General features: G+C 43.9%; 1 protein-coding gene across 1 annotated transcript in view; it reads left to right on the top strand.

The window, feature by feature from the left end:
• The first annotated feature begins 776 nt into the window (after positions 1-776).
• LOC124555629 (trimethyllysine dioxygenase, mitochondrial) overlaps positions 777-18,028 on the top strand; it is a 494,241-nt gene continuing 476,989 nt past the window's right edge. The window contains exon 1 of the mRNA XM_047129605.1: positions 777-906. Within this exon, the coding sequence (XP_046985561.1) occupies positions 904-906 (3 nt within the window). The 5' untranslated portion in view covers positions 777-903. The remainder of the gene's footprint in view (positions 907-18,028) is intronic.

Genomic DNA, 18,028 nt, shown 5'->3' with positions numbered 1-18,028 from the left:
ATCCCTCAGGAGGACATCCAACAACTTTATCAATGAATGCCAAACTGAATAACTGCCTGCATAAGGGCCAGAGGCAGACCAGTGAGTTGTTGACTTCCTCAATTTGTGAAACTCCCTCTCTTGAATAAACCAGACAGTTTTTCTAAAATTGTAATCGGCTGTTTTGTTAGTACATGGTCATCACATCTACCGATTTCCGCCCCATTCGGATAATTCCTTCGTGGCGAGTCATCTTTTAGTCTTCTAGGAAGCAATGACTGCTTCAAGGGATTAGCCGTGCGGTTTAAGGCGCTGCAGTCATGGACTGTGCGGCTGGTCCCGGCGGAGGTTCGAGTCCTCCCTCGGGCATGTGTGTGTGTGTGTGTGTGTGTGTGTGTGTGTGTGTGTGTGTGTGTTTGTCATTAGGATAATTTAGGTTAAGTAGTGTGTAAGCTTAGGGACTGATGACCTTAGCAGTTAAGACCCATAAGACTTCACACACATTAGAAGATTTTTTTGGACTGCTGCAAAACTCACGGCTATACGGCCAACTGTTTGCGACTTTGTTATCTATTCTGTTAAGAGTCCTGTTCATTCACAGAAACGATTTGCTACAGTAATTATTGATTTTTAACTTTCTTTAAGAGGGGTACGATTTTTGTGCTGCAGTTCATTATACGCCGGGAATATTTTCTGTTTGGCGTTAAGCAATAAAAGTAGGCAGTGGGAACAGAAGCGTTATCACGTATGTGAGAATGTTCCTGACGCTGTGCAGCGGACTTCTGACAGCAGCAGACGTAGATTATTCTCAGTGGCCGTTATCAGCTTATGTAAACATTCGTCCCGCCTGCTCTATGCTGCGCGTCTGCTGGGCAGTCGACATCGCACACGTGAGTGAGGTTTCATCATACACAAATCAGGGCAATGGTGAGTAGTGGACACATTTAATGAAATACTATGCTGTTGTTAAACACAATCAACTGTCAAGTAATACTACCGTTTGCCGGCCGGGGTGGCCGAGCGGTTCTAGGCGCTACAGTCTGGAACCGCGCGACCGCTACGGTCGCAGGTTCGAATCCTGCCTCGGGCATGGATGTGTGTGATGTCGTTAGGTTAGTTAGGTTTAAGTAGTTCTAAGTTCTAGGGGACTGATGACCTTAGAAGTTAAGTCCCATAGTGCTCAGAGCCATTTGAACCAATTTTGAATACTACCGTTTCAAGAATGTATGTGGACCACCATGAGACATTTTGAATTCTATGGTATCTCAAAAGGTATATACATGACGTCTACACACACAAGGTGTTCGGAAACGCCCGTTACGGACTTTTAGGTCTTGTATCTTGTAGAGGGAAGTGAGTAGATAATATTTTTTTTAATAGGAACCCATGTCGGCAGATATTTGAAAACATGTTTGATAGGTAGGTATGCAACAGGGTAATCATGGTAGGGGGGAAAGGGGGGCTGGTGGTTACGTCGGACCAGGTGATGTCATTTGACGTCTGTCCTACCTCTCTCATCTGGTTCGAGCCTCATTCAGGTGTCTGTGAGTGTTGGAGCCACATGGTTGAGCATATGTTTGCAAAATACACCGACATGATCCTTCTGAATGGCGAAGCTCGCGGTAATCGAAGAGCTGCTCGTCGCCTTTACCAAGATCGTTCTCCACAACGTCCGACTCCATCGCATACCCTTTTTGCAACGGCTTCGAGAAAGGGTACCTTCACCGTCAGCAGGCGTGACTGCGTTGCTCCAAGGAGACAACGCACACCCCAATTGGAATAGGGTCTACTTCGTCACATTGAAGATAACCCGTCAACGAGTATACGAGCTACTTTTTGCCTATTAATAAGTGAAGCCGTAAAACAAGTCATGTACTGGGTCACGCCTAATAAATGGCTCTGAGCACTATGGGACTTAACTTCTGAGGTCATCAGTCCCCTAGAACTTAGAACTAATTAAACCTAACTAACCTAAGGACATCACACGCCTAATAAATTACTTGTAAAAGGGCTCGCGTTACCAACATGTTTTCAAATGGTTGTAGCACTGAAATACAGGGTGTATAAAAAAAAATCATCCGATTAAAAAAAAACTATAATGTTATTTGAGATAAGTGCGTGAACAACGTACTGTTATACGTTTTGCGCAGCGCGGATCAGTAATAACTGTTCAGCAAACTTAAACTAACTTGCGCTAAGGACAACACACACACACACACACACACACACACGCACACACACACATATGCCCGAGGGAGGACTCGAGCCGCCCGGTGTGGCCGTGAGGTTCTAGGCGCTTCAGTCTGGAACCGCGTGACCGCTACGGTCGCAGGTTCGAATCCTGCCTCGGGCATGGATGTGTGTGATGTCCTTAGATTAGTTAGGCTTAAGTAGTTCTAAGTCTAGAGGACTGATGACCACAGATGTTAAGTCCCATAGTGCTCAGAGCCATTTGAACCATTTTTGGAGGACTAGAACCTTAGACGAGGGGAGCCCCGCGTGCCGTGGCAAGACGCCCCCTAGACTGCGCTGCTACCCCGCGCGGCGTACTAGGTATGGTGTGGATCCTGCTGCAGCACCTAGCATTAAACGATGGGATGAACAATTTGGAGAAACAGGTTGTCTGTATAAAGGCAAATCGCCGGGCCGTCCCCAAGTGTCTGACACAGACGTCGAACGCATCCGTCATAGTTTCAAAAAAGTGTCCGCAGAAATCCGTTCGTTGTGCAGCTCGACAGCCCAACATGCCCCTGATGGCCGTATGGCGTGTGTTGCGTCGACGTTTACACATGAAGCTATCCAAAATTCAGCTACTGCAAGGTCTTCCTGAAGGTGACAAACAACGTGTGGAGTTCTGTAATTTCGTTCTTGGCAAGATGGAGGATTACAGTTTTCTTCCACACTTAGTGTTTAGTGACGAGGCAACATTCCATTCAAATGGAAAGGTGAATCGTCATAATGTGAGAATATGGTGTACGGAACAACCACATGAAGTCGTAAAACGTGAGAAGGACTCTCCAAAGTCTTACGTGTTTTGTGCAGTTTCACGGCAAAAGGTGTACGGTCCATTTTTCTTTGCCGAGAACACTGTTACAGGAAGCACGTATCTGGATATGCTTGAGAACTTTTTCACACACTTGGAGACTTCATTTACCAAGTGGGTGAGGCACGGCCACACTGGCATCTGGAAGTGGGAAATTTTTAAATCAAAGGATTACTGAACGATGTATCGGTCGCACTGGACCAAAAGATTCAGCCTTACTCACCTCCAAAGTCACCGGACCTGACGGTATGTGATTATTTCTTGTAGGGGTTTATAAATGACTGTTTATGTGCCTCCGTTACCAACAACAATGAATGAACTGAGACATCGCATAACACTAGCTGTGGAGGCTGTAACTCAAGACATGCTCGCTGCAGTGTGAGAGCAATTTGAATACCGCATTGACATATGTCATGCATTTCAAGGGAGCATGTTGAACACCTACGAAAAGGCATGAAAAACATTTTCGAGTTCATCAAAAAAAACAAAATTCATTGTATATGTTTATTTGTTTCAGAAATATAGACGTGCCAAATCGGATTATTATTACAGACACACCCTGTATTATCTACTCACTCGCCTCTACAAGTCCTAGAAGCTTGTAACGGGAATTTCCGAGCACCCTGTGTATCAAACGAAACACTGTACAGTGCGTGACGTAGGGTATATAGCACTAGTATTATCGATTTTTTCCTATCTCATTCGCGTATTGAGTGAGGGAAATGACAGTCTATATGCCTCTGTATGCGCCCTAAAACTCATCCCAGTTGCACACCTGTTACACCACAGCTTTCGGGACTTAAGGGACACTGGCCCCGAATCGAATCTGCGTGGCGGATCAGCGGATAGTGGTCCGTGTGCCGGTCAGCCTGGATGTAATATTCAGGTTGTTTCCCACATACCACTAGGTGAATACCGGGCTGGTAGCCACGTTCCACCTCAGATACAAGCTACGCGAACATTTAGAACACTTTCTCAATTTGCACACACAATTTCATCTATATGCCGACAGATTTGGTACACAGCTTCTGCCCTGGGGAGGTGGGGGGGGGGGGGGGGGGTGGAGGGAGGGGGGAGTTGAAAGGAGACAGATGACCTTAGCTGTTTGGAATTATTTAAAAGCAGTCTTGATCGCAGTCGATGTTAACTTCTTAATTACGGGCCTTCCTCAGAGTTTGCATTATATTAACAAAAGTAACAGTGCTATATTACATAGAGAAGCCAATGTTATAAAAGTTTACTCTAAACCGTTGTATCATTACCCATGTGGATGACGGCAATGGCGCCTGACCCGCTGTGGATGCCTCAGTCACTGTAACTGGTGCTGATAGCTAAGCAGCCATGAGTTATATAGGGTAGAGAGAGGGCGATCCAGAGCTTAAGGCATCGCTGTCAGCCAAGGGGGAACGACTTACATATCATTTGAGTCTTCATTATTAAATATTTATCTTTTAAATTTAATTAATCAAGAAACGAGTTTATATTCATTTATGTGTGTTACAACTAGCCTCATAAACTGCATGACAATGTAGTGTAATTCGTTAAGTGAGGTCCAGAGCGTCGTCTGGATGAAATAATTAGCACTATAAGATTGTTAGCTACTGCTATTTATTGGTAATGAGACCAAATGCATGACGTATTAATATGAAAATGATACATATTGACTTATTTGTATGAGTAGTCAGTTACTTAAAGTCTTCGAAAAGTCACTAGAAAGAACTAAATACATCGTTGTATATGTGTGCCATCTCTTGCTGCCCGTAATAATGTATGAGGACGCCGTTTCCATGGAGACGTCCAGGTTTATGTGTCTGTCAGTTATCAAAAATGTACTTGACACTTGTATAACACTGGAGGCCGGTATCACTCACCAAAGATAAAAGAGGTGTTGTTTACAGAAGTCGCGCCAGTTTAGCCACATTATGTTGTCGTAAAAAAAAAATGTCTGTGAAATCTTATGGGACTTAACTGCTAAGGTCATCAGTCCCTAAGCTTACACACTACTTAACCTAAATTATCCTAACGACAAACACAGACCCCCATGCCCGAGGGAGGACTCGAACCTCCGCCGGGACCAGCCGCACAGTCCATGACTGCAGCGCCTCAGACCGCTCAGCTAATCTCGCGCGGTTATGTTGTTGTAGATAATCTGAAATACATCACTGTTCACAAGAGGAAACGATTCGTTGCAAATAATTTAGAAACATCTGGAGATTAGAATAAAAATATATCTTAAGAAGAACAGTAAAATTGTGGAAATTATGTATAGGTGTCATTTGTAAGATCGTTAAAATATATCGTTAAAAATAGATCTTAAGAAGAACAGAAAAATTGTGGAAATTATGTATATGTATTAGCTGTTCGGTTTCTTTGAAAACTTACTCAGCACAGCACAGCATCTCTCTTACTTTTTCCTCACGATCCCTGCACAAAATATATGGCGGTGTCAACATAGTGGTCGCTCCGTCTTCCTCGAATACAAGTTCTCTAAATTTACCCGTCAGACTTTCACGAAAACTACTCCGTCTTTATTTCTAGGATTCCCATTTCATCTCCTCGAGAATTTCTCTTACACTTTCGTGTTGGCTTTATGAAACCGTTACGATCCTGCTAGCGCGTCTCTGAATTCGTCTGATGTATGTTTTCATTACTTGATATGGGCTACAAACATTGGAACAGTTCTCTAAAATTCGTTATACTAGCGTATTGTATGTGATTTCCTTTATAGATCCCTTGGATTTCCCAGAATCCGTTGATCTAACCAGTCTTCCACTCGCCTTCCCTAACACCGGCTTTACGTGGTCATCCCTTTTATCTCTCTTCTTATGTTACCCATAAATACTTATAAGACGTGACGTGCTCAAGATATTTACAACTAACCTTGTAATCAATACTATCACGTTCTATTTCTTCGCTATCATTTAACATTTACCATTCCCTTCTTTCACTGAATTTCGGGAACGCTCTATTCATGTGAGCCATTTACATTGCGTGAGACAGTGAAAAACAGAAACTAAATTGCGTGCAAATGTGGAAACGAACCTATTAAAAGTTGTCGTTTTAGTAGCTTGCTAATGAAACTGATTTTTGAAATTATTTGAAGTATGGTTAGTTGCACTATGAGAAATTTTAATTAAAATCTTGCAGTCTTGTAACATGACGCACCTACGTAAACGCTAATAGTAACTTGCGTTAGTATCATAGGTACTCAGTGCGAATCCCAGTATCAGCAAAAAGTATTTAATCGCCACTATCAGGTGTGGATGTGGGAGAGTGATGACGGTGTATTACAGCTACATCTACATGATTACTCTGTAATTTGCAATTAAGAGCCTGGCAGAGGGTTCTTCGAACCACCTTCAGACTACTTCCTTACCGTCCCATTCTCGAACAGCGCGGGGAAAATGATCACTTAAATCATTCCATGCGAGATCTGATTTTCCTTATTTTAATATGATGATCATTTCTCCTTATGTAGGTGAAAAAAAAAAACATTACGAGAAGAAAGTTGGTGACTGAAATTTCAGAAGAAAGTCCTGCGGCAACGAGAAACGCCTTTGTTTTTAAGACAGCAACTTCGATTTGCGTATCATATCCATGGCATTCTCTCCCGTATTTCGCGATAATACAAAACGAGCTTCTCTTCTCTGAACTTTTTCGATGTCATCTGCCAGTCCTCTCTGATGCGGATCCCACACCGCACAGAAATACTCCAGAAGAGAGCGGACAAGCGTAATGTAAGCAGTCCCTGTAGTAGACCTATTGCGGTTTCTAAGTGTTCCGCCAATAAATTGAAGGTTTTGGTTTGCTTTCTCACAACATTATATATGTGATCGTTCCAATTTAAGTTAATCGTAATTGTAATCCCTAAGCATTTAATTGAGTTTACAGACTTTAAATTTGTGTAATTTATCGTGTAATCGTAATTCATTTTAGTACTCATGTGGATGCCCTCACAATTTTCGTTACTCAGAGTCAATTTCCACTTTTTCCACCGTACACATATCTTGTCTAAATCATATTGCACTTTGTTTTGATAACTTGATGACTTTAAAAGACGGTAAATGACAGTATCATCTGCAAAAAACAACTAAGAGGGCTGTTCAGGTTATTTCCTAGATCGTTTATGTAGATCAAGAACAGCAAAGGGCGTATAACGCTTCCTTGGTGAACACCAAATATTACTTCTGTTTCACTCGATGACTCTCCGTCATTTATTACTTTTCTGACTGGGAGTCACATTACATTTTATGAATACCAGATTCTAGAACAACGTACTGATTTAAGTTAAAAATATCTGCGGCATATCGTAGGGTGATAGTTTTGACGGTGATCTGTCAGTCGGATGGGGACTTGGAGCTCCGTTGCCCTAATGCACTTATAGACAATTAGTCTGTGTCCTGACACTGGACTTGGTCCTGAACCATTAGCACAGTGGAGTCGCATTCTGGAGATATGCGGTTCAAATCCCGCTCAGACATAGTGATTTAGTTTTTCTGTGCTTTCTCTTATGGCAAATATCGAGATGGTTTTTTTTTTAAAAAAAAGAGTTCACTGTATATTTCATTCCCCGTTAGTATCAACCTCTGTCTCTGCCCCGTTTCTAATGACCCATATCGACAAGGGATCACAAATCACAATCTTCTTTCTTTTCGTCCACTGCTTTCCTTTAGAAAACAATATGTAACAACAAACAACAAATGATGTGAAAAATTTTGACAGTTACCTGCGCGACACGCGTTGGACACACTACCTTAGTATTTCTGTAATCTACGAACACCGACGAATATGGGACGCAACGTATTGGTTGTAACTAATGACCAATTAAACATTTTTATATGATAACGAATCGATTCTGAGTCTTCTCGCTGTTCCCGATTTCAAATATCTAAGGAAGAGCGAAGGTTATTTTTGATAGGAAGGAAATTTCGGATTAATAACGTCAGACTCACTGAGCGAAATGGCGCTGTGCGGTTCCAATTCCTGATGAACCAATTCGCTTTTGGGGAAAGGGTGGTTCCAGTTTATGATGAACCATTCCGATTTAGGTTCTCTGTGGTTTGCTAATTCGATCAAATTGAATATCGAAATGGGTTCTTTGAAAAGGGTGCTGCCGATTTCCTTTCGCATCGTTACCCTATTTAATTTTCCTTGTGGCTTTCCTCAGACAGCGAGGCGTGGAACGGACCTCTATAGATATTCCTACACTGGAGTCGCCGCCAGAATGATTATCGCAAGACTTTGGACTACCGCAGCGGCTGATGTTGTGGCCACACCTCTCGAACGAGAGATAAAGGCACAACTGCCCGAAAAAAAAATGGCTCTGAGCACTATGGGACTTAACATCTATGGTCATCAGTCCCCTAGATCTTAGAACTACTTAAACCTAGCTAACCCAAGGACATCACACAACACCCAGTCATCACGAGGCAGAGAAAATCCCTGACCCCCGCAGGGAATCGAACTCGGGCGCGGGAAGCGAGAACGCTACCGCACGACCACGAACTGCGGACACACAACTGCCAGACGCTCAGCTTTTATTGTGTACGTTCGATGAACGTTGATGCCCTCACAATCCGAGGTCGCGCTCCGTCTCTAGAGACCTCGTCGTGGACGATACATTAGACCCTAATCTTCCTTCCTTCATACTACAAGAGCTCATGTGGTGTCTGTGCATTTCGAGATTAATCAGTATCTGAAAGTACCTGCTCATTTTTATATTTCCTGGGTAACTGATCTACAGGGATTGAGCTGATGATCTAAATTCAAGTCTGTAAATCAAGTATGTCAACGGCCCTATGCGAACTTATTAATTAGAGCCATATGAGTTCACTTACCATGACTGAAAGCTTGTCAGGAATTTCAATCGTTCCTAGGAATGGTCTGCATCTACATACATACACCGCAAGCCACCCCATGATGCGTCGCGGAGCGCAGCCTGTACCACTACTGGTCATTTCCTTTTCTGTTCCACTCGCAAATACAGCGATGTAAAAACGACCGCAGTACAAACCCTAATCTCTCTAATCTCTCATTTATCTTCATGGTCCTTAGGTGAAATGTACATTGGCGGCAGTCAGCCTCAAATACCGGTTCTCTAAATTTTCACAATAGTGCTTCTCGAAAAGAACGTTGCCTTTCCTTCAATGATGACCATTCAGTGATGTAGGAGGGAGATCCCGGGTTCGAGTCCCGGTCGGAGCACACATTTCCCCAATGATGGATATCAACGCTTGTTTGCAGCTAGGGTGTCGATTTAATTATCATTTCATTCTAGAGAAGCTGCACGGTCATCAATGGTATCTGTTCTTTCGGGAACAGATACTACCTCCATATATAGTTAAAATATGGCTACCCGGCCATTGACCTTGTGCGAACGCACAGGCCATGCCACAACTCGAACGGAACTTGGTAGATTAATCTGCCACGAATAGTGAGTGCGATGGACAAACACGGGGAGCGTGCAAGGAATAAGTTCCCGCATGCGCACTGTCCTCTGTGCCCTCGGTGGCTCAGATGGATATAGCGTCTGCCATGTAAGCAGGAGATCCCCGGTTCGAGTCCCGGTTGGGGCACACATTTTCAGCGTGTCCCCAATGGTGTATATCAAAGCCTGTTTGCAGCTAGGGTGTCGATTTAATTATCATCTCCGTAATACTTGCGTGTTGCTCGAACCTACTGGCAACAAATCTAGCAGCCCGTCTCTGAACTGCTTTGATGCATTCCTTTAATCCGACCTGGTGATGATCTCAAACGTTACTTAACAATGGGTCGCACTAGTTTGCTATACCCCGTCTCCTTTACAGATGAACCACACCTTTCTAAAAGTCCTCCAATAAACCGAAGTCGACCATTCGCCTTTCCTACTAAAGTCCTTACATCCACATTCCGTTTCGTATGGTTTTGCAACATTACGCCTAGATAGATAGCAGCGCATAACCAATACTGTATTCGAACATTATGGGTTTACTTTTCCTATTCATATACAGTAGCTTACATTCGCCTACATTTAGAGCTAGCTGCCATTTAGCACAGCAACTAGACATTTTGTCTAAGTAGTCATGTACTCTCCTACAGTTACTGAACGACGTCACCTTCCCATACACCACAGCATCATCAGCAAAAAGCCGTAGACAACTGCTTACTCTGTCTGACAGATCATTTAGATATATAGAAAATAACAGTGGTCTTGTCACATTTCCATGGAATACTCCGGATGATACTCTTGTCTCTGATGAACATTCGCCATTGAGGCAACTTACTGGGTTCTGTTACTTGAGAAGTCTTTGAGCACTCACGTACCTGGGAACCTATTCCGTATGCTTATACCCTCGTCGACAGTTACCATACCTCTTCTTTTTTTTTTTTTTCTTTTTTTTTTTTTTTTTTGCAACTATTGACGAAAATATCACACCACATTATAGTATTACGAAACAAGGGGAGCACATAGATGCCGGCCGGAGTAGCCGAGCGGTTCTAGGCGCTACAGTCTGGAACCGCGCGACCGCTGCGGTCGCAGGTTCGAATCCTGCCTCGGGCATGGATGTGTGTGATGTCCCTAGGTTAGTTAGGTTTAAGTAGTTCTAAGTCCTAGGGGACTGATGACCTCAGAAGTTAAGTCCCATGGTGCTCAGAGCCATTTGAACCATTTGAAGTACATAGAATTGGAGCCCTGCTTATGAATGAAATAAATAAAAAAACACGTAAAATTCTCACAGTGCCTGGCCATATACTTGCAGGACGAAACATTAATCTTAGCTGTCGACGAATTTCAGCATGGTTGCCTCATCGCTAAGAGAATGTGAGGGATCCGATCATGAAAGACACACCGACGCTGAGAAATTATGCACAAATAAAAAGAAAAGGTTGGCAAGCGAATAAGTGGCGCGAGCATGTTATATCTTCTTATTGGTTAAAAATTTCATTTAGTGACGCATCATAAATTCGAAAGCATGGCTTCACGGCGTATACTGATAAAATTCTCTCGAACTTCCAGCCGCGTCAAGTGATTAAAAAGCTACGAGCTTTCCGCTGAATGCATAACGTCTCTTTACAGGGAGGGAGCGTTGCGCAGCATTAAACTCCTGCGAAAGCTGCGCGTTAAGAAGGCTAATTTGTTAAGCTTAGCGTCCTTCCTGCAAAGCCGTGAGCCATCGTATCGACACTGCTGTGGCCAGATGAATAGTTCGTCCTGTCAGCTTCACCCTGCTGCGAGAGAGGGTACATTACACTGGAAATTAGTTGAATACAAACGGCCGCGATCCTATGGCCACGCACATGCAGCTAACAGTCACATTCAGCTTTAGAGGGGGACTAAACTGATGCAGTGACAGTAGCTCAAAAGATGACATCGCCGAGGCAAACCACGGAAAGGCAGGAAGGGAAATTCAGTCAGTTTTCACAAGAACAGCAACATGAGGCAAAACAGAAAACAACAGGACGCATCTCTATCAACATGTCGGCGAGATACAGCGACGCAGGTACTGTTTTAGCTCTTAAAAGGAGACATAACTTTGTACTTACGCTACGGCGTATCCCCTTCGCTTCGTATGCACCATTGGTTGACAGACTTACAGACTCGCAAAACATCTGGCCAGCCTCCTTACTCGGCACGTTAGTCACTGTGTACACAATAACAACAATAAACCGTCTTCATCACCCGAATTAAACGTCTGCGCCGTGCAGAAGGAGATATGATGGTCGGTTTTTTTGTGATCTCATTATACATGGGCATTCTCATCAAGGACTACTGATCTGCCCTCTCAGATCTTTGAAGAGACGGTTGTGGATTTATTCAAGCACACTCTGACTCATCACACTTTTTGTGTAGTGGATAATTTTTTAATCAGACTGTCGGCGTCGTGACGGGCAACCTATTAGCTACAGTTATAGGGCACTTTGAGGACGTCTCCCTGGACATGACTCCTGCAAAGCCTAGTTGCTTTTGACGTTACATCAACGACACAGCGTCGTATGGCCTCAGGGACGTGAAAATTTGGAAGACTTGTTGTACCAGATCAACAACATCCATGGGCACATCGATTTTACACTGGATGTAGGGATGGACTGTGCACGGATGAGTCATCTTATCTCCCCAACCCTCCGTCCTGCACGACTCCGATATAGGTCAATTGCCCTATATATAAAACAGCGGAAAATGAAAATTTTGGTGATAAATTCAAAAATAGTCTGTGCTTTGTCCCACACCTTTGATGTTACTGTGGATGTGGGCTGTTGTCCTAAGTATAAACTGTCGGGAAATCAAAAAATCCAAGATCGAACACTGTCATGCTGGTGGAAATAGGGCACTTGTGCTAAATATAGAAATCAAAATGGTAATCCAATATGGCTGACCTGGAATTCTGATGCAGCCCTTCTATAACGTCAGAATCCAAGATGGCGATCCAGCATGGCGGCAGGGCATACTGCCACAGCCCTATGACCTCAGAAACCGAGATGATGGACCAGGGATACTGGTGCAGCCTTACTAAGACGTCAGAATCCAAGTTGGCTGACCTGTAACACTGGCGCAGCTCTATGACGTCAGAATCCAAGATGCTAGGACAAAATGAAGTAAATTGCCTGCTGGACAGTCCTGTAGAGACATGTTTTGCTATTTCTGTCAGTCAGGTCAGTGGTTGTAGGTGTGGAATTCCATACTGCCTGTTCTAAGCTAAACAGTTGAGCTCTGTTGTCACCATGTAAACATTTGCAACCCTGAGTATTAGTCTGGTGGGAAATTCAAAATGATCAACACATGTACCATACAGCATAGTGTTATTTAAATTCAAAAACTGCAAGCCCACTTTTCCCTAAGTCCACATGTGCTATGCTTAAACAATTTCCCCACCCCTATGACGTTACAGTTTACACAGTTTCCTTCCACACCCCTAACCATAAGTTTAATATTTTGAGAAAAGTCACTTATCCCAAGTTCACAATGATAGGAAGTCTGCTGGTTGTCACAAATAGAGCACTTGGCCTAACTTTAAAGCTGAATGGACGTGGATGGATACTATACGGTTATCACTAACATGTTTAATAGGAATAGGAAAGGAAAGGGGGAAGAACCTTCCATCGCTCCCCCTCCCCCATTCTACTGCCGCTGAGAGCTGTCTGCGTGCTCTGGCTGCATCAGGAAGGCTGGGTATGGTAACGAACAGCTGCCACACCACACTGCGTGGAGAGGGATGTCTGTACGGTAGGCAACACACGTGTTAATCACATCACACTATGACTCCAAAGGCTGGGTAGTGTTGAACTGCAAGCTGCAAGCACCTGACATGATGTGCGATGCATCTCCAGCTCTCTCTGGCACGAGCAAGGTCTGAAGCATCCTGTGTCGTGTCATACAGTTTGAATGCAAGTGGACATCCCTCGCCTTTTGTCCCATACAGGCTGTGTGCCCCACCATAACTGACGCACTTTATAAGGCGACACAGTTGACAGACACATTCCTAAGGCTACACGATTTTGCACTTAAACACACTCTAAATTTAGAACTGCTCGATTTCTAACCTCTTAGTCGTCTAGAATACGACGCTGTTAACATTTCATTGTTGGAAATCTATTTCCAGCGCCTGAAATACATTCAGCTAGGAAGTCCCATACACAGTGGTTGCTAATTTTGAGAAGGTGAGACTGCTACCTTTTACGCCAAATGGAACATCGTTTCCGTATGACACAAATCATTTATCGTTTTCCTCAGGCACAGATCGTCAGCTGCTTACGAAATTCACATCCAATTACGGTACAGAAATTGTGGTATTTTACGTCATTCCCTTAGCGACTGTAAAGGTATGTGACGAAACACCAACATCTTACAAGAATATGGCCCGTTCCCTTCTTACCCACGGCATTTCAACATGAAGAAACCGTCACCAGTGTCAGATGATAGACCACAGCGTATCCTGTCACCATGATCTGGCGACTGCAGGCGAATAGGGTTCCATAGCATCCGTCTAATGGGGTATGACTCTGTCATCTACATCTACATTTACATCTACATAGGTAGTCTGCAAATCACATTTAAGTGCCTGGCAGAGGGTTCATCAAACCATGCTCACAATAATTCTCCATTATCCCAATCTCGAACAGCGCATGGAGAAAATGAACACCTAGATCTTTAAGTCTGAGCTTTGATTTCCCTTATTTTTTTATGGTGATCGTTTCTCCCTATGTAGATCGATGTCAACAAAATATTTTCACATTTGGAGGAGAATGTTGGTGATTGAAATTTCGTGAAAAGATTCCGCCGCATCAAAAAACGCCTTTGTCCACCTCAAGCCCGTGTATCATGTCAGTGGCACTCTCTCCCCTATTTCGCGATAGTACAAAACGTGCCGTTATTCTTTGAACTTTCTCGGTATACTTATTTAATCCCATCTGGTAAGGATCCCACACCGCGCAGCAGTACTTTTACAGAGGACGGACATACGTAGTGTAGGCAGTCTCTTTAGTAGATCCGTTACGTTTTCTAAGTGTCCTGCCAATAAAACGCAGTCTTTGGTTTGCCTTCCCCACAACCTTTCCTATGTGTTCTTTCCAATTTAAGCTGTTCGTAATTGTAATTCCTAGGTATTTAGTTCAATTTACGGCCTTTAGATTTCACTTATTTATCATGTAACCGAAGTTTAACGGATTCCTATTAGCACTCATGTGGATAACCTTACACTTTTCGTTACTTAGGGTCAACTGTCAATTTTAGCATCATACAGATATCTTTTCTAAATCGTTTTGCAATTTGTTTCAATCTTCTATGACTACTAGTCGATAAACGACAGCGTCATCTCCAAACAACTTCAGACGGCTACTCAGATTGCCTCCCAAATCGTTTATATAGATAAGGAACAGTAAAGGGTCTACAACACGATCTTGGGGGAACGCCAGAAATCTCTTCTCTTTTACTCGATGACTTTCCGTCAATTACTATGAACTGCGATCTCTCTGACAGGGCATCACAGAATCCAATCACATAACTGAGACTGTTTTCCATAAGCACGTAATTTCACTACAAGCCGTTTGTATGGTACAGTGTCAAAAGCCTTTTGAGGATCGAGAAATAAAGAATCAATTTGAAATACCTTGCCAATAGCAGTCAACACTTCGTGTGTGAAAAGAGCTAGTTGTGTTTCACAAGAACGATGTTTTCTAAAACTGTCAGAATAGTGAAGCAATGAATCACACAGTTTGGCCCAAAGTATTGGCGGCCAGCGCCCTCCACAACCATGCAGGCAAACAGCGGTAAGTGGTACGTCACTCCAGTGAGATGTACCACGTTTCCATTGTGAAACATTAATGCGAGGGCTTAAACAACATTCAGCTGTGACGGGAAGCATAATGAGTTACATCTCACGTAAAAAGCTCGAAGACAGAAGAAATCAGGATTTTTGCAGAAGCACACACTCGTTTTCCCGTCGCCAAAGTACCGTTAATTGATGGTTTGATATGTTTTCACACAAGTGTAACGACACAACGATGTTAGCGAATGTACTAGGAGGAGGTATGAGAGCTAAGACCATCGGTCAGTATGTTGTAGGATAGATTATGACAGGAACGTTTATTTATCAATGCAAGCACCGCATGGCGAGCTGTGTACGAAGATGGCTGCACAGTCCACGCTGACCGCCGCAAAGTCTCGCATCACAGCCACAACTGCTGCGTCATGTGTGTAGTAAGGTAGAAATGTTTTTTCAATTTATTTGAATAACTGTAGGAGACGTCAGCAGATCCCAACATCCGTCGATGTGCTGACACGCGGCCTCCACGGTTGTGTACCAAGCGCATGTTGTAGCAGAGCAGACTTTGGAGGATGGACGCCGCAGTCTATACCCCCTCCGCTAGTGCACGCGATACCAGCAGGCCTCATTCAATGCATCAGGTACTTCTATCTATCCAACGCGCACCGTATTTATATTCCAATGCTGTGACTATCGTTCTGCGAAAGCTATAAGGAAGGTTAATAAAACATTCTCGGGTTTCAAGTCGCGTCAAGTGGTTTACTGCCCACGAGCTTTCGGCAGAGATCTCCTCTGCCATTGTCAAGTAGATAACTGTCGTGTGGTTGTCACTGCCGTGCTTATATAGCCGCGCCGTCGCTCGTGACGTCACTGGTGCTCGGTCCCGCACCATATACAGGGTGTTACAAAAAGGTACGGCCAAACTTTCAGGAAACATTCCTCACACACAAATGAAGAAAAGATGTTATGTGGACATGTGTCCGGAAACGCTTAATTTCCATGTTAGAGCTCATTTTAGTGTCGTCCACCTACGCTCAATGGAGCACGTTATCATGATTTCATACGGGATACTCTGCCTGTGCTGCTAGAACATGTGCCTTTACAAGTACGACAGAACATGTGGTTCATGCACGATGGAGCTCCTGCACATTTCAGTCGAAGTGTTCGTACGCTTCTCAACAACAGATTCGGTGACCGATGGATTGGTAGAGGCGGACAAATTCCATGGCCTCCACGCTCTCCTGACCTCAACCGTCTTGACTTTCATTTTTGGGGGCATTTGAAAGCTCTTGTCTACGCAACCCCGGTACCAAATGTAGAGACTCTTCGTGCTCGTATTGTGGGCGGCTGTGATACAATAGGCCATTCTCCAGGGCTGCATCAGCGCGTCAGGGATTCCATGCGACGGAGGGTGGATGCATGTATCCTCGCTAACGGAGGACATTTTGAACATTTCCTGTAACAAAGTGTTTGAAGTCACGCTGGTACGTTCTGTTGCTGTGTGTTTCCATTCCATGATTAATGTGATTTGAAGAGAAGTAATAAAATGAGCTCTAACATGGAAAGTAAGCGTTTCCGGACACATGTCCACATAACATATTATCTTTCTTGTGCATGAGGAATGTTTTCTGAAAGTTTGGCCGTACCTTTTTGTAACACCCTGTATGGTAATGTTTTGGGCGCGCGACTGCCGGGACCGCTTCATCTCCCTCAACACCGGATCTCACGCTCTACTCAGCTGCAATCCACCGTCTCTATTGAAGGTGTTGTTAGAAATTCTGATCTCTATGGCCTCGTTTATCACGCTATCCCAGGATCCATTAGTCCATTTGATAATAGACGTCTCATCGAATGCAATTTGGTGTCCGTTTTCCAGAGCATGTTCTGCTACAGCTGACTTTTCGGTATAGCGCAGACGGTAACACCCTTCATGTTCTATGCGGCGCTGTTCAATAGTGCGAACAGTCTGGCCGACATAAAACTGCCCACATCCACACGGTATCTTGTAAATTCCTGGCGTTCTGAGGCCTACATCGTCTTTCACAGATTTCATTAGTTGCCGGATCTTTGCCGGAGGCCTGAAGATTGTGTATATTTTATGCCTCTTCAGGCACGTTCTTGGACGTGCTTGTCCGTCTTAAACCCAATGGGTCTCTAGGTCATAGCGTTTACCGCAAGCCCGACCACACGGGTCGGTATCTTCACGCCACCAGCTTCCATCACCCAGCACAGAAACAGTCAGTTCTGAAGACCTTAGTACATCGAGCTGAAAGCGTCTCAGACGCTGAAAACTTGCCGAGAGAATTGAGCCACTTACGCAAAGTTCTTAAGGAAAACGGTTACAACAACAAACAGATCTCACAAGCAGTGTCATCCAAGCCTCAGCGTAAGAAGACCTGTGAAGAAGACACCAAGCAGGTTGCATTCTTACCGTTTTGTGCTTCGACAACAGGGAAGATTAGTCGGCTCCTAAAGAGGCATAAAATAGACACAATCTTCAGGCCTCCGGCAAAGATCCGGCAACTAATGAAATCTATGAAAGACGATGTAGGCCTCAGAACGCCAGGAATTTACAAGATACCGTGTGGATGTGGGCAGTTTTATGTCGGCCAGACTGTTCGCACTATTGAACAGCGCCGCATAGAACATGAAAAGAGTTACGGTCTGCGCTATCCCGAAAAGTCAGCTGTAGCAGAACATGCTCTGGAAAACGGAGACCGAATTGCATGCGATGAGACATCTATTATTAAACGGACTAATGGCTTCT

The sequence above is a fragment of the Schistocerca americana genome, chromosome X, assembly GCF_021461395.2.
Source record: "Schistocerca americana isolate TAMUIC-IGC-003095 chromosome X, iqSchAmer2.1, whole genome shotgun sequence".
In the NCBI taxonomy this organism is placed as follows: Eukaryota; Metazoa; Arthropoda; class Insecta; order Orthoptera; family Acrididae; genus Schistocerca; species Schistocerca americana.
This window is presented reverse-complemented; position numbering and strand designations above follow the sequence as displayed.